The sequence below is a fragment of the Brachypodium distachyon genome, chromosome 1, assembly GCF_000005505.3.
Source record: "Brachypodium distachyon strain Bd21 chromosome 1, Brachypodium_distachyon_v3.0, whole genome shotgun sequence".
Taxonomy (NCBI): domain Eukaryota; kingdom Viridiplantae; phylum Streptophyta; class Magnoliopsida; order Poales; family Poaceae; genus Brachypodium; species Brachypodium distachyon.
The window spans coordinates 9,450,908-9,467,242 of NC_016131.3; the positions used below are offsets into that span (position 1 = coordinate 9,450,908).

The 16,335-nt window shown below is 43.2% G+C and overlaps 2 protein-coding genes across 4 annotated transcripts; both read right to left on the bottom strand.

The window, feature by feature from the left end:
• Positions 1–1,107: 1,107 nt before the first annotated feature.
• Positions 1,108–8,508, bottom strand: LOC100843013 (phosphomethylpyrimidine synthase, chloroplastic). 3 transcript variants are annotated; one of them, XR_730672.3, is made up of 7 exons: positions 8,351–8,508; positions 7,633–7,937; positions 7,396–7,523; positions 5,510–6,336; positions 3,672–4,347; positions 2,670–2,760; positions 1,108–2,483 (listed from the first exon to the last, which is right to left on the bottom strand). XR_730672.3 is itself a non-coding variant. In XM_003561262.4 (6 exons), exons 2-5 carry the CDS (start codon positions 7,932–7,934, stop codon positions 3,673–3,675), a joined length of 1,932 nt encoding a protein of 643 aa, XP_003561310.1. In that variant the 5' UTR covers positions 7,935–7,937; positions 8,351–8,508; the 3' UTR covers positions 2,544–2,760; position 3,672. The 3 variants fall into 3 exon arrangements, 1 of the variants encoding a protein (XP_003561310.1); XR_730667.3 differs by having other exon boundaries at positions 1,108–2,511; XM_003561262.4 differs by lacking the exon at positions 1,108–2,483 and having other exon boundaries at positions 2,544–2,760.
• Positions 8,509–10,384: 1,876 nt separating this feature from the next.
• Positions 10,385–11,691, bottom strand: LOC100844228 (probable galacturonosyltransferase-like 1). Its single transcript, XM_003561264.4, has one exon. It carries the CDS (start codon positions 11,659–11,661, stop codon positions 10,588–10,590), a length of 1,074 nt encoding a protein of 357 aa, XP_003561312.1. The 5' UTR covers positions 11,662–11,691; the 3' UTR covers positions 10,385–10,587.
• Positions 11,692–16,335: the final 4,644 nt, after the last annotated feature.

The following is a 16,335-nucleotide window of genomic DNA, read 5'->3' on the forward strand; positions in this document are numbered from 1 at the left end:
GTATAATTTAATAATATCTCTTACTTGTTGAAACACTGCAAACTATATTGAAAGAGTCAATAATGTTGCTCGAAAAAAAAAGGGTCAATAATGTGTATCCAATTCCATATACAGGCTATATTGATCGGTACTACTCCACTATAAAACAGCAAGATTCTAACAGCACCATTGAATCAGATAAACCGTATCATGGTTTGGCATCAAAGTTTGACGACTCAGAGGCGTATGACTCCACCCACTTGCTCATATTCACACACACACACACACACGTCAGGTACGTTGAGTAGAAATTTAGTTAGATTTATGAACTGTCCTGTTTTGTCAGTTGTAGCTTGTGGTAGGAGAGACTCTTTTTAGGTATTCGTATGTAGTGGTGTCCTCATTTGATTATGTTTTTTCCATGACCCCAAATGAGCAATTGGGGAAGATTTAGCCTGATCAGAGTTTCACGCAATTCAGCCTCTCTTTGTCTTGATGCCTGCTGCTGTGTTACACATTGACCCGCTCGTTTCGAAAGAGTCTGATCCCATTTCCACACATATTAGAGCATCTCTAGCAGATCCCTAAAAATATTCCCGACTCATAAACAATGAGTTTTGTGCGAAAAATGCTTCAAACAGACCCCCTTAAACAGTCCATCCTGCAAAAAAATTTAATGGTATATCTAGAGCTCTCGCAACCGTTTAAGGATCCAACTCATCTCCTCACCTACACCACATGTCCACCAATGTCCGCCAACCCTGAATCCGGTCAAATCTGCCTGACCCCGTGCAATTACCATAAAACAATACTAGTTTATGGGATCTGTTCCTTCTAACACAAACCGTAAAACGATTTTTAGGTATACCTTATATGATTTTACAATTTTTCTATATGACCCCCTTCTTTTTAGCTTCAGCTTCTCCAGAAGTTAGTTACAGTTGAATTTCTCGGAGAAGCTGTTGCCACAAGAACCCCGAGAAACTGCCTTGTCCCCTTCTTTTCGGCTTCCAGATTCACAACTTATTGTCAGATTTGGGTAGGAAAAATCCTATAATGCCCATAGACTTCAGTTGTTTCATGTTTAATTGTAATATTTCACCACAACAATAGTAAGAATTTTGACCATTTTACTACAACAATAATAGAATTTCAAACATGGTAATGAAGTGCTGCATTTTAGCAAGAGTACATCAGTTCTACATACACAATGCATACACACATGCACATGAAATTACCAGAAACTTTCATATTCCATAAACACAAGGGATCACTCTACCAGTTACAAATCATCAGCATAGTATCAAGTACGACAAGCATAGCTACTCTCAAGTTTGGTCCTGCAACCTCTTTTCCAATTCAAAACAGCAAAAAGGACAGAGACCGTACCAAATTTTCTAAGAACAAAATTGTAAAAAACAAACTCATGGAACACCATAGCATTACAGCCGAATTTGGGGAGGAGACTTGTGGTCATAAACCAGGCAGGTCTAGCAGTCCAGAACTAACAAAATGCTGCCGAGTTTTACAATTTACATGGACAGCTATGCATCAATGCATGCATGAATGACTAACTTGCAACCATTCATGGGGAAAATTTTATAGTGTATTGGACATTCGATGCACTTGCCACAGAGGGACGGAGGCAGGATTTGCTTATAAGGGGGCCAAAAATTGAATATTGACGATTGAAGGGGGCAATTAAACATAGATCTTAATATTTTTACAATTGTTACACTCAAATACCGGTAAATTTCCACTTGCAGCATAATTGCCCCCCCCCCCCCCTAAATCCGTCCCTATATGCCACATTTGATAATTCCAGTGCGAAGAATCACAAAGAGCTATGGTATTGAGTATTATACTCCCTCCGATCCATAATAAGTGTCTTGGATTTAATACAACTTTGCACTAAATCCCAGACACTTATCATGGATCGGAGGGAGTAGTTGATTAGTCAGTCCCACAAAATCAATGCTTAATAGACAGATTTTGTCATGATCAGGTCAATTGGTCAAATGGAATTTGTAGTGCTTTTGTTCTCAATTGACAAGTGCACCTAAAATTTCCAACCTTAGTGTTGATTACGTTGGTCTGTACTTCTAATATCAATATATGTAGATAGATAGGTGTAGAAGAAGATTATATAGGACAAGGTGAATGTTTTGCAAGATATCATGGGCATACTCAAGTTTGACTAAATTGACCAGAGGTATGATTAAACTTGATACATACCATGATGAAGCTATACCTGTATAAATTCTCTCAACTTGGGGAAATGCCAGTGTGAAAGCTGGTCACCTCAGGGGTAAGAAACGTGCATATCCAGTTGACGAGCACCACAATCAGGAAACTTTGGTTCCTCAGTTTCCAAAAGGTTGAGAGGATTGAGTGTGTCCTGGGAAACATGAAAATAGAATTGCACACTCCCTTCGCAGGCATTATCCTGTGCAGGTTCAAAGGGACTTTCTCAGCCCATATCACAACAATCCAGGCCTAGGAGCCTTCAGATTGTTGAGAATACAGGCACCCCTGGTGCATCTTTCATCACTAACAATCCCACATGATAGGAAAGGGAAATATAACAAACTGAGCACAATATAGAGTTTTCTTTTATTACAATCCATGATGACATTCAAAAATAAGAAGCTAAGCAACACCAGCTTTATTAAGGCATATATCCTGCTTACCACCTCCTAACAAAGGATGGTAGAAGTGCTGCTGACAAACGGCCTATCCGTCAAATCTGCATCACGTGTAGCAGATGCCTGTTGAGGAGATCTGCACGAAGTTTCTATTTATGAATTCTGAGAAAATATTACATTGATACACAATCTTACGTGTTCACAATGGTAAAGAATACAAGTCTATGACACTAATCACTAATGGTTTGTTAATTGCACTTAATTACAAGTGAAAGATGATCCCAAAAGAAAGGGAAAACAATGTCACTTATTACTTCAATAGAATTACAATAAGATGTCAAAGTGTTCTGCCATATAGTTGGTTCCAGATTAATGAATAGATCATTCAACCACATAAATCATGCTGCTAAAGTTTCCTTCTTTAGAACCACTCCAACACATTGTTTTTTAATTCGACACTGGCATTTTGAAAGATAGGTAAAAGCTTGCTCATACTGGAGAAGTTTGACATGTCGTGCAAGGAAATCGATGCCTGTTTTGTGACACTGAAATGAAGAACTACAAGCAAGAAGATCATGCAATGTAATTATGATTTGTTCAAGTTCATGAGGTCAGAAAGGGGATGTCCATGGTTAAGAAATTCATCCGAGGAAAAAACATATGTGGCTCAAAATTTAATCGTGTGCTTAATATCGTGAATTATTTGAGATTTAACAGGACTTGCAGCATGGTTAAAAGAAAGACTCAAGAGCCAAGAGTGTCTGTTAAGTATCTATTCGTATCTATTCACTCTGATAATTAGTAAACAGACAAACATGCTACATACGGACAATCTTGACAACGCTGCTGTAAGACAGTGCAAACATATTGGTAACTTATCTATGTGAAACTGATCGAAAAGTCAAAATAGGGCACTAGAGTCAGTTTAATTCTAGATATCTACTTTTTTTTCACGCCTTTTGAACAAGCCTGTATCTTCAAAAAGAGAAAAAGTTTCACGTGTGATCTCTTGTAAGGCAATCATTACATGATACACAAGAAACTGACCTTATTTTGTAGCTACATAGCTTTCTGGAACATAGATTTCCCCTCCAGCTTCACCATGTTGTTCACCACTAATTGTTTTCCTTGCAGCCAAAAATTCAGCACTCATGTCACTCATTCCTTGTCTCACAGCTTCCTCCACTGTCCCGTAACCATGTTCATCAGCATACTTCCTAATATCTTCTGTGATTTTCATCGAACAGAACTTGGGACCACACATTGAACAGAAATGTGCTACTTTGGCGCCATCAGACGGTAATGTTTCATCATGGAAAGACATAGCAGTTACTGGATCAAGCGATAAAGCAAATTGGTCCAACCATCTAAACTCAAACCTCGCCTTGCTTAGTGCATCATCCCATGCTTGTGCATAAGGATGACGCTTTGCCAAGTCAGCAGCATGAGCAGCTATTTTGTAGGATATCACACCTGTCTTAACATCATCACGATTAGGCAACCCAAGGTGCTCCTTTGGTGTTACATAACAAAGAAGTGCAGTTCCAAGAGCCCCAATATTGGCAGCGCCAATGGCTGAGGTGATGTGATCATAACCAGGTGCGATATCAGTTGTCAATGGACCCAATGTATAAAAAGGTGCTTCATTGCACCACTCCAGCTGTTTCTCCATGTTCTCAGGAATTTTATGCATCGGAATATGCCCTGGACCTTCATTCATCACCTAGAAGTTGAGAATTATCGGAAAGAAACTCCCAAGTTTCAGTTTTTGAATTGCATAGCAGACAAATAATTTATCATTCAGAACATAATACAATTACAAGTTTCAACTCTTGAGCCACTAGGGCTTATAAAATGATTCATCATTTAGACAAATTCACAAATAATGGGTTTGAAATACCATATCTTTAACATTTCCTCGCATGTCGTTTATTCTAGATAAGCTTATTCATTCAGGTAAGCCACATCGCAGTCAAAATGAATATGGACTGTTACAAAACAAGCGAGTCATCATTCATGCTTGCAGAAATGATTAGATGTTAAAGAGCTAATGTATGTCCTATTAAAACTGGTGTCCTTTACATTTAGTCGTTTAAAATACAATCTGCCGATCTGGTAATCATATTCAACTGAAGCGCAAAAGAAAACCTTGTTTCTACTAGTTATCAGTTATTTGGAATGTTCACTTTTAATCTTATGTTAAACCAAGCTAAACGTTTTGAATGGGTAACATAGTTAAAAATCTTGTCAGTAAAATTTACAACAGATGTTAATAGCATAATAGAATTTTAGAACACCCTGTTATTGATTTATTGGAAAGGGAAGAGTAAAATGCAATGGAAGTCCTAATATTATTTCTGGGATGTCAAGTAAGTCCTAATAGTATTAAAAAAAATGCATATTCCGTGTCACCACAAGGCCTACTCAGACCAAATTAGAGTTTACTTGCCGGTGTCCCGGGTTGACCATAGCCACATAGACTAAGGACCTACATAAGCTAACTAAAAGGCAGAGAAATTTATCAGCAGCAAACAGGCGAGCACTAGGCTCGATGACCTGTAGTGGACCCTCGGCCTTTTAGTTAGGCCTACATGGACCATCAGCCTACCTAGGTAGCAGCGGCCAACCCATCAGAGGGCAATTCAGAGCTGATTTGGCTCAGATAGAACCTGTGGTAACTCATTTATATACTTTTAGGTCCCAAATAAGCATTTTCATACTATTCTATTAGGACAAATGCACCCTTGGTATCCTATTAGAACTTCCATTGCATGCATTTATTCGAAAAGAAATAACACAAAGCTACTAAGGTATGTATTAGAATATTTTGATATTGTAAAAAATAGAATAACTCTGTATGCTGAACTTTACACATAGTATCTCACCTGCACATCTTTCTCCCATGCTCGGCGTGTTAGTTCCCCTTGAGTCAGCAGTTCTGCAAACTGAGCACTATCATTTGCATCATAAATAGAACCAGGCCTCAAACCATCGCCAATTGATAATGCTACATCATACTGATTGCATATGTCAAGAATGTCATCCCAATGCTCATAAGCAAAGTTCTCCTTGTGGTAGGTTAAGCACCATTTTGCATGGATAGATCCACCACGTGAAACTATGCCAGTCATTCTCTTTGCTGTAAGAGGGATATAACGAAGCAACACACCAGCATGGATGGTGAAATAATCAACACCTTGCTCAGCTTGTTCAATTAAAGTGTCTCTAAAGACTTCCCAGCTCAGATCTTCAGCAATACCATTAACTTTCTCAAGTGCTTGGTAAATAGGAACAGTTCCAATAGGAACTGAAGAATTACGAATAATCCATTCCCGGGTCTCATGTATATGGCGCCCTGTTGAAAGGTCCATGACAGTATCTGCTCCCCACATTGTGGCCCACTGGAGCTTGTGGACTTCCTCCTCAATGGAGCTCACAACAGCTGAGTTTCCAATGTTTGCATTTACCTTTACAAGGAAATTTCTTCCAACAATCATGGGCTCCAATTCCAGGTGCCTCTTGTTGGAAGGAATAATGGCCCGTCCACGGGCAACCTCTGACCGGACAAATTCAGGAGTGAGATTCTCACGTTTGGCACAGTACACCATCTCCTCTGTTATTATTCCCTGCTTAGCATAGTACATTTGCGTGTATCGAGGACTAGCTAATTTCTCCCTCCGGTCAATCCACTCTTTTCTTATCTTTGGGAGTCCTGTAAAAGAAGTTAAATGCATGGTTAAAACAAACAATCTTAGATGTCTTGAATTGCATGTTTGGGACAACAAAAACAGTTCATTTATTTCAGATGGACAGTATTTCTGTCCTAGTGATATCTAACTTTTTGGGGGATCTTATATACCAAATTTTCCCAGGATACTTAATCATCTTACAGTCCTTTTTTTTTTCTTCCAGGATACTTTAAAAGAGAAAGATAGGAGGAACCATTTATTTTTCTGAAGGAGAGTGGGAGAACCCAAGACCTCGACAACCACAACCCTGCGCTCGACCAACATTCCTGTCTTTTTAATTAGGTAAATCTTTACTACTACGGATGTTGGATTTCGAAGTTCATTCATCCCTCCACCTCTCAACAAAATATCTAACAAAAAAGTTGACGACAAAAGGAAAAGCCGTAGCCTGACGATGATGACTCAATGTGCTAACGAGGGTTATATTAACTTTTATCCTTAAAAAAGAACGGGGATTCAGCTAGTTAGTCTTAAGAATGGAACAGTATGAAATACAATAACTAAGAAAACTTCGCATCTTAGGAATGGAACAGTATGAAATAAGATAACTAAGTAACCACGGGTAAATATCTAAAGGGAGTGTGCACTAATTGTGTCTTGCATGTGTTTGTACTGGACCTCTCTAGGCCTGTAAATACTCTTCCACCTTTTCAATACAAGGAGACCAATGCTTTTCCGTTTTCTCAAGAAAATATCTAAAGGGATATCAGAAATATGACCATGAAAAGGAACAAGCCTATTTTGCCCCCTCGACTCTTTTTCAAGTTCGATATCAACCCTCAACTCCAAAATCAAGCATTGCATACCATCCGACTGTTGAAACCTACTATTTGACTATAAATGAACTTATTTACATACATAAAAGGAAGAATATCAGAACAATTCCAGCAAGGAAAAGTTAGCACAAAAGCATAGCTAAATGAGAATGAGAATATAAGCAGATGTAGGTGTTATGACTTCTGAGTAAAAGCAGTCTAGATGCTAGGCAAAGTATGGCAAAAGAGATAAGGCCAGTGAGTTACCAAGACTTGGACTTATGTTTTGTGGACCACTGGTGTCATATGTATCAAAATGCTCATTGTCTCCAGTCAAATGGACTCTCCGGAATGGAACCTTGAGGACATGACCTGATTCCTCATGAACAATTTCACTGCAGAGTGTAACCACAGTAAAAAAAGAGAGCTGTAATATACATCAGAACATAGGAATGATGGCACTTCAAGTACAGTTGCTAGGTGAAACGAAAACCAGAGGCATGCCTGCATTCTTTGGTGCTCCGAGGAAAGCATTCTTCAAATGATGGGAGTGGCAGGAATTCTGGAGCAGTAGGATCAACTGTTTGTTTCTTTTGCCTGGGTTTTGCTGGCTCTTGTATTGACTGATCAGCCAGTGAAACTGCCTTAGGCCTTGAAGAATTGAAGCCAGCATTCCTGTCCTGCACATCTTGAGGACGTGAAATACCACCAAAACAAGGCAAAAGTGCAGTTTTGGGGAACTTCATAGTGCTGCAGCTATTATTCATAGCCATGGTTGACGAGAATGAGGGTTGCAGCGCGGCCATTTCCTGTTCAAGGTACAGATTAGTGACTGCAAACCTCATGTTGTTATAGACTGAATCATGCAAAAAAATATTATAACTGGAAATGCCGAAAAGTACAGTGTATCTCCATGCAAATCTTTTGTTTTTTTGCATAATATCTCCATGCAAACTAAGATGAAAGCTCTAGGTTGGCGTACAATTATGAACAGCGGTACAAGATGACGACCAAATGTTAATAGAGCTGCCAATTCCAGATACGCAGTTTCATACCGGCTCACAATCTCATACAGTAGCACAATTGCAACTACAACCGAGCAAACACCGGAAGTCTGAAACCAATTCCAACGAATTCCGATCTAAAACAAACATGAGGCCTAAACCCTAGAGCAAGCACGATCAGCTACCAGAAGCTCGATCTGGGGACGGAGGGCTCTCACCTGAGGAGAAACGGCGGCTCCTGCGAGAGGTGGGAAGGCGAAGGCGTTGTCGGGAATGGCAGTGCACACCTGAGGAAGGAGCGAGCGAGAGAGAGATTTTTATAGAGGGGGGTTAGCGATCGCCGCGAGGCAGGCGCGGAGCGAAGAGTGGAGAGGATAGAGCACGGGTGGCCACACCTCGCCGCAGCGGAGAAGAAACGACAGCCGAATGGGGGTGGCCAAATAATGCGAAAGCGACGGCGACGGCGACGGCCCGACGGCCACCGCGCGGCACCGGAGCGAGATATTTCTGTCCGCGAGATATTCTCTCGTTCAAGTGTCAAGAAGTAAATCACACACACGTCCACCTCTGAAGAAAAGGTGATCACTCACAATTACAATGGCTCTAGCAGACAAGTGGAGGAGAGTTTACCTTCTTTTGTTTTTTGAGCGAATAGGAGAGTTTAGCGGATCACCGTGTGCTCGGATAACGGCGTGTTTTTTTTTTTGAGAGGAGGATAACGGCGTGTTAAGCGGCGGCGGCGGCGGCATTGTCGCGAGAGACGACTAGGGCCTCTTTGGGCTGGTGAGGTAAATCGGCCGGTAGAGTTTCCAGGTTTGGGCCAAATAGGCCCGTAGGATGGGCTGGTGGTTCTGTCGATTTCGTGGGCTTTGGCTGCCCGACAGGCATTTCCGCCGAGCTATTTGTCCTGCACCTTCTCAAAAAAAAGCTATTTGTCCTGAATTCTTTTTGCCAAAAAGACGCTATCTGTCCTAAAATTCTAAAATAGAAGAAGCTATTTGTCCTTAAAAAAATGTTAACCTAAAGAAACTTAAAACTTTATGATATCTTAGAAGGAAGATGGGTTCAGTATTTGCCAACGTAGTGCCCCGATCTGCATTTAGAAGTACTTTTCTTCTGGAATACTTATTTTTAGAAGTTTTGAAAATGCTTGCGAAGAAAAAATACGCAGCACTTCATAATCAAGTGTAGGTCATGCTATTATGAAGTAGAATCGTGTCGGAGTATTCCTCCGTTCCGCTGATTTAATGCAAATTTGCACTAAAATAGTGACAAGTATTTAGGAAGAGAGTACAAACACAATGCAAGACAAATTTGATTATCTTTTTTCCTTGGGGACACATATCACAGATGGTCATATCAAAATCACCTATTGCCTGATTAGACGCACGTCACGCACCCATATTGTCCAACCCGGCCCCGATCGGCGATCATCTGCCCACCGACACGGTCAAACGGGGCACATGGAAAGTACGGAGTACTACTTGAAGGTTGCCGTCGGAGCATGTGGACCAATACCGAATTTCAAAAGACGAAATAGCAGTGCATCCCGCTATTACATCAAGGTCGCAAGAGGTCCCACTGCACCCTAGTCCAGTCTAGCAAAAGGAAAATATGAGGCATAATTCGCGAGTGGAGGTGACACTGCAATTGGGAAAAAGAGCAAAAGAGAATGAGAAAAAAGAAGTCTACTGGCTACCAAAAGTGCAGGCCGAACGGCCGTATGCACCCGCTACGCGCGACATGGCCCGGTCGTCGTAGGATTTTTACCAACATTGCACTATTTACGCGTAGCGATCCGGTGGGTGGACAAGTTGCAATACAGTATCCGGATCAGCTTCCGCTACTTTTCTTTTTGGGCGCCGTTTTCAGCTAGCTCAAAGTCATTTACTCCTACATTAAAATATAACCAAAAATTGATAGACAAGACGCGCTAAAAAATTAACTAAAGCGAAGCTAAAAAACATTATGTACACTTGCATTGAGTTATGCTAGTGATTTTTTCGGCTAATAGATCTAGCTTTAAGATGCGCGTGTCTGATCCTTGTCACAGTACAACTGTCGAGGAACTCTGCGTGTATAACAGAGAGTAAAGGATTCATTTTTATCCATCGTAGAAAACATTATGTGCACTTGCATTAGCTTGTGGGTTATGCTTATGCCAGTGTTCATTCTATTGTTATTAGATTAGCTTGGATCTGAGATGTGCTCTTCTCATTTTGGTCACAGTAGGGAGTACAAAACTGTTCGAGTGCTTGAGAAAGTAGCTAATCCATTTCTATTGTTCGTCTAACAAACACAGAATTATGTACACTTGGCATACATTCTAGCGTGTCAAAATGATGATGACAACATCAACAAAAGAACGAACCCATCCCCTAGACCTCTCCTATATTTTTTTGGAAGCAGACCTCTCCTAATTAAACCGACCTAAAAACGTGGAGCGCGATCTGGATCACAAGCTCTCGATCCCGGCGTCCGGCCGGAGCAGGTCGTACTTGGCCCAGACGGCGTCGAGCGGGCACGGCCTGCCCGCGTCGAGCCGGTCCCACGGCTTACCCTTCCCGCTCCAATGCAGCAAGCTCACCGGCCCTGCGTGCAGCCCGCGGCAGAGGCCCCGGTAGTTGTCCCCGCCGAGGCCGTGCTGGTTCCACCGGTGGTCCACGGCCGCGATCCGGCCCGCGAACACCAGCAGGAACGGCGGCAGCGAGCCGAGCTCGTAGATCCGCACCACCCGCCTCTGCAGCTCCATCCACGCCTCGATCTGCGCCGTGTACCCGGCGCGCCGCCACCGGGGGAGGTCGAGCACCATGACGCCCGTGTTGAAGTAGCACGCGCGGCGCCCGCGCCCGCGGAACGTGGACGACAGCGAAGGGCTCGCCCAGAACCCCGGCGTGAAGTAGGCGGTGAAGTTGGCCCCGCAGTACTCGGGTGCTGCGACCGCTGCGTCCGCGTGGAGAGGGGTGGCCGCGAGGGACGCGATGTCGTCGGTGAGGATGACGTCCGAGTCGAGGTACACGACGCGGCGGACGCAGTGGGGGAGGGTTGAGGCGAGGTAGGAGCGCGCGTAGTTCAGGGGCCGGTCGAGCGCGCCACGGACGGAGGCGGAGATGAGCCCCGCCACGCGGGATTCGTCGACGAACGGGTACACCCGGAACGCCAGCGACGGGAACGAGCCCCGGACGGCGCCCGCGAGCTCGGCCGGGGGCGTTGATCCAGACGAGGAGGAGGCGAGGAAGTGGAAGTAGACGGACTCCGGGCAGGAGGCGTGGCGCAGGACGGAGAGCACGGCGGCCATGGTGCCGCGCAGGTAGGACGCGTCCAGCGTCATCGCCACGTGCACCGCCGCGTCGGGCGAGCACGCCGCGTCCGCGCCAGAGGACGCTAGCAGCGGAGGGCACCGTGCCGCGGGCGAGTTGGTGAAGTGCGGCGCCTCGCGGAACTTGGGCACGGTCGTCTTGGCCGCGGCCGCGACGGCGCCGGCGGCGCAGAGGAGGAGAGCGAGGAGGAGGATGGGGGCACGCGACATGTCTTTTAGCTTGGTTTAGAAAGTGTTTTTGTGCGGCTGCGTTTGTGTGCGGTGCGAGCGCGCTCGTGTTTATATACGGGCGCATGCTGCGTGCGGGGCAGGGGACGACGAGGTGTCAAATTTGGGTCAAAGGCTTGGGAGGGTTAGGACTAATGAAAGCGTGTTTGAATGTGGAGCCTGCGAGCAACTCAGTAAAGATGACGAGGTAAAAATAATATAAACAGAGTAAAAATGTCGGTCAAATACATAAACGTGATTTCAGGACACTCCTCTGACCTTGCCCTGGTGGCTACGTAGAGAAGCAAACTCATCCACCTGTCTGTGTTTGAGACTTTGAGTCTATGTTCTACTTTAACTCCCAGACCAACATATATATATTCCCTCCGTCAAGTGACTCAAAATTGTCTAAATATGAATGTATCTATACCTCTAAAACGTCTAGATACATGTAATAGAAAATCACTTAATATATACTTTCTGATCCTAAATTCTAGATTCAAATTTGCTCAAATATGAATGTATCTATTCTTAAACCGTTTAGACACATGTAATATTTTGACAACAATTTAGGATCGGAGTGAGTAGGACGGAGGGAGTACAAGACTATTTGACGGCAACTGAACTTCTAGGATATTAGTATAATCTGATATACACTGATATTTTCGACAGAAAAAGTATAAGCTGATGCGATTTCCCGTAACAAGTTACTCTTTCGTCCCATATTAAGTGACTCAAATTTTCTTAAATATGGATGCATCTATGTCTAAATGGCATTTAGATACATGTAATAGAAAGTCACTTAATATGGGACGGAGCGAGTATTGCTTAGCACATTGGCGCTCGGATATTCAATTGCTTCACACAAACCTTGGTAAATAGAGCAGCACGCTGCACAACCGAATTCTTGTTTTGTTTCTACTCCCCTTTTCTCAAATTTGACCTGAATGTATCTATTCATAAAATGTGTTTAGATACGTGTAATATTTCGACAAAAATTATGAAATGGAAGTAGCAGCATTTTTTTTCTTGAATGGTCCTAACCAAAACTTTGAACTAACTGGCTTGTTGGACTAGTGTAGCTACATTACCAGTTTACCACGGATTTTGCATTTGCTCCCTCAACATTGATCATCGTGTACGACAAGATCGATGGGCACAAGGGACTGGCAGCGTTGAAATGATTCTATTTTGTTTTGTCGGTGAGGGCTGTGCAGGAGAACTAGTGCCAGCAAGGTAGCTGTAGCCATCTGTCGACCTGGTCTGTGGCTGTGGACGTGGTAGCATGCTGCAGACAGCGCGAATCTGTCGACGCGAGTCGTTTCTGGGGTGCGTGGTGTGTACCCGAGACGCGCTGTGTAGGGATCTGCTATTCTGCTTAAAGAAAATAGGAATGTGACGAGCAGCGATCTCAAAAATTAGCATTGGACTATGCATGCGGCGTTATCATCACTGCCAATGCGGCGCGGCAGTCGAAGTTTATACCAACTGTCGGCGTGCACGATTTCACTATTTCAGCGTCGTCGCCCTCGTAGAAGAACTCGTACCGTGGAGTACCTGTGCTACTACGCATTCTGGTTTTCGTATCAGTTATTTAATACCAGGACAAGTTTTTTAAAATATCCGTATATTTGAACTCATAAAGCCTAGCCAATTAAACCGGAACGAGGGAGTACTGTCGATCCAGGTTTACAAGGGTTCTTAGGCCGTCAACTTATATTGCATTATATTGCATAAAAAGTATATCGCTAGATTCGTCATCTAGTGAATTTTTTAATGATCTATTTTGTTGGTCATATAACTTTTTTTTTGAGAGGTCATATAACTTATATCTCGTTAGTTAAATTGATGAGTTATGAACAAACGTAGCCTTATAAACCTAGACGGAGTGAGTAATAGTGTTTGGGATCGTAGATTGTTTCAAAGGAACTTCACAGGCTAAAGAAATTCCTGATTATGTGAGCTTCTTCCTTTTGCAGGAATCTTTACCCATTCTGAGGAGGTTTCCAAAAATAGAACGTTGTGGCCGTGGGGTCGATGCATTCAAACTTCTTCCCACCATTACTTCAGTGTGCTTGTGTTGTCAAAAAATGATTTCATCGTGTCTGGTTGCCTCCTGCGCCGATAGACGTTGCAGGTTGCATTTCGTCTCCGCAATCACCGCAACATGTATATGGTACTATATTATCGTGAACGATGTAAGTTTATTTATACCAATCAACAAAGTTGTCGTGATGCGAACTGTAGCTCATGTGGTTCAAGCTCTATACTTGACGTGGGTGCTCGGCTGCTCACGTTTCCTGAATTTATTTCATAATTTAACCGGCATTGTTTTTTCCGTGGGAGTGATGTACCCGCCGACTACGAAGTGTCTGTGATGACTTCGTCAATTCCAAAATCCTGCCGGCTGGTGGTTGTTTCATCAAAAAAAAAAAAGATCCTGCCGGCTCAATCTCACAGAGGTACTCATAGGTGTATGATTTGCGTGCGTTCATAAGAAGGAGCGTGCGTGCGTATTTGTGAGTATTTGCGCTTGTACTACGAGGCTACAACGGTCCTATATACGCATACATTGATACTTTGACGATATCTCTTGATACATGTCTAACAGAGGCAACAAGTCCAAGGTGACTTTGAGGCTGAACATAGTGGGGAGTAACTGTAGTAACATGCATATGTTACTAGTCTAAGCTACTACCTGCATAGAGGTAGTAACTTATGTGTGGTGTCATGCATTGTATTCTTAATTATTTTGTAAAGTCATCTTGTCTTAATTTGTGTGATGTTATGATAACATATCTAATTACCACCTCACTTTTTTTTTCATTTATTGTCATGCCATGTCACCAAAATGTCTAGTTGGCATCTATGTTACCCAAGTTACTTGCACTATGACTAGCCTAACGAGCAGGTCAGACAGGTAAACCGGCCGTCAACTTTTAGGCCACTGTTAGGCATGTACAGCTGATGTTCTTCTTGGTCCATTCAACACCTTTTCTCTCCTTTACCTTTTTGAGTCCATATCTAGGGGGGTGTTTGGATTGCGTCCTGAGCGTGGTAGCCTGGCCTGAGGGGCAGCCGGACGTGCGCACGCGCTTGTTTGCTTGGTGTCCGCCCAGGCAGCAGCTGCCTGAGTCAGACCTCCTAAATTGCTGTCCTGAGTTCATCCTCACTATCTGCCTGACCAGGCAACTGTTTTTATCAGGCATTTTGTTCAAAACTCCAACCAAACATGCCCTAGATCCATACAAACAGTTTGCCTACAAGCAATGTCCCTTCGGAAGCAGTGGAACATTGGTTGGTACAAAAGCACGGACAAAATAGTGCGTCAAATTTTGGAGGCCGGGCCCCGTCGATCGCGCAGAGTCATTAATTTTAGGTGGGCTGTGGCCTGTGGATCACTTTGGCCTAGACCGAGGCACTCATGCAGCAAACCGTCAAACTGCAGTGTTTCTGTCCGATTTTGTACGTTGTCAACAAACCATGGTTCTTCTGTTCTTTCATGTCAACAAAGCCGATGATATTTTGGTTCATCAACCATCACCGTGATACCCGTTAGATATTTTGAGGTTTTGCCGTAGTGTATGACCATGACCCTTCCGGACAGGCCGCGATCGGACCAGCTAAATTAGTTGCACATGCATCGATCAAGCATCAGCACACAGGTAACTAGTACCTACTAGAGTCAGTAGCTAGCGCGCTAGTCTGATCTACGAAGTATTGTCGAGCTATAGGCAGGCGGAGACGGTGGCCATTCCACTGATCATTTGCTTGCCCAACCAACCCACCACTTCCTGACTCGATAAACAGCCGCACCTGTCCCGTACAGTGCCGCCGTGCCGGCAACTTGCATCGCCGTGAAGCTTCCTCGCGCCGCGCACAAAGATGCTAACCCCGTCCCCGCGCAAAAAAAAAAAATGCTAACTCCGTCGACGCCCCTCTTTGTTTCCGTACGTGTCTTCTTCTTCCGTGTGCCAACAACCACGGAGAGCTTTTCGATGAGATAATTCTGATTCAGCTAAGCTTATGCATGGGTGACCCACCGTACAATTAACTCTGGGCCAAGACATGAATGGGTGGTGTCAAAATTAGAAGCAAAACTTCCGAAGATCCATAGATCGTACGCGGAAAAGTTCAGACAAAACTCCACAGCATGTTTCCGTCAAAAATTCGGCACCATGTGGTGCATAGAAGAGCAGGTGACGTACCAATTCTCTTTATTTTTCCTTGTTTAATTGACAATAATAAACGATCAAGGATTTTTTTTTCTTCTGACTAGCACTGTACTCGTGCCTCTTTACGGCTAGCTAAAATGTAGTAGTCCCTCCGGCTGGAATTACTTGTCGAAATATTACATGTATCTACACGTTTTTTAAACATAGATACATTCATATTTGAGCAAATTTGATACAAGTAATATGGGTCGGAGGGAGTAGTATCATGTTTAAAAAAAATATTGTGCTATTGATTATCGATTATCTTAGATCATGAAGCTAGTATTTATTTCTGTCTTAATAATTTGTGCTGAAATCAACAAGCGGCGAGAGAAAAAAAATGTTGTCCAAAGATGACGGATGTCATCTATTGAGTCTTTCATACGTGTATTATGATACCAATATGTTAAGTTTCTTTTTTCAGAAAATGAACCAATACATTAAGTAGTGAAGTATGCAGGAA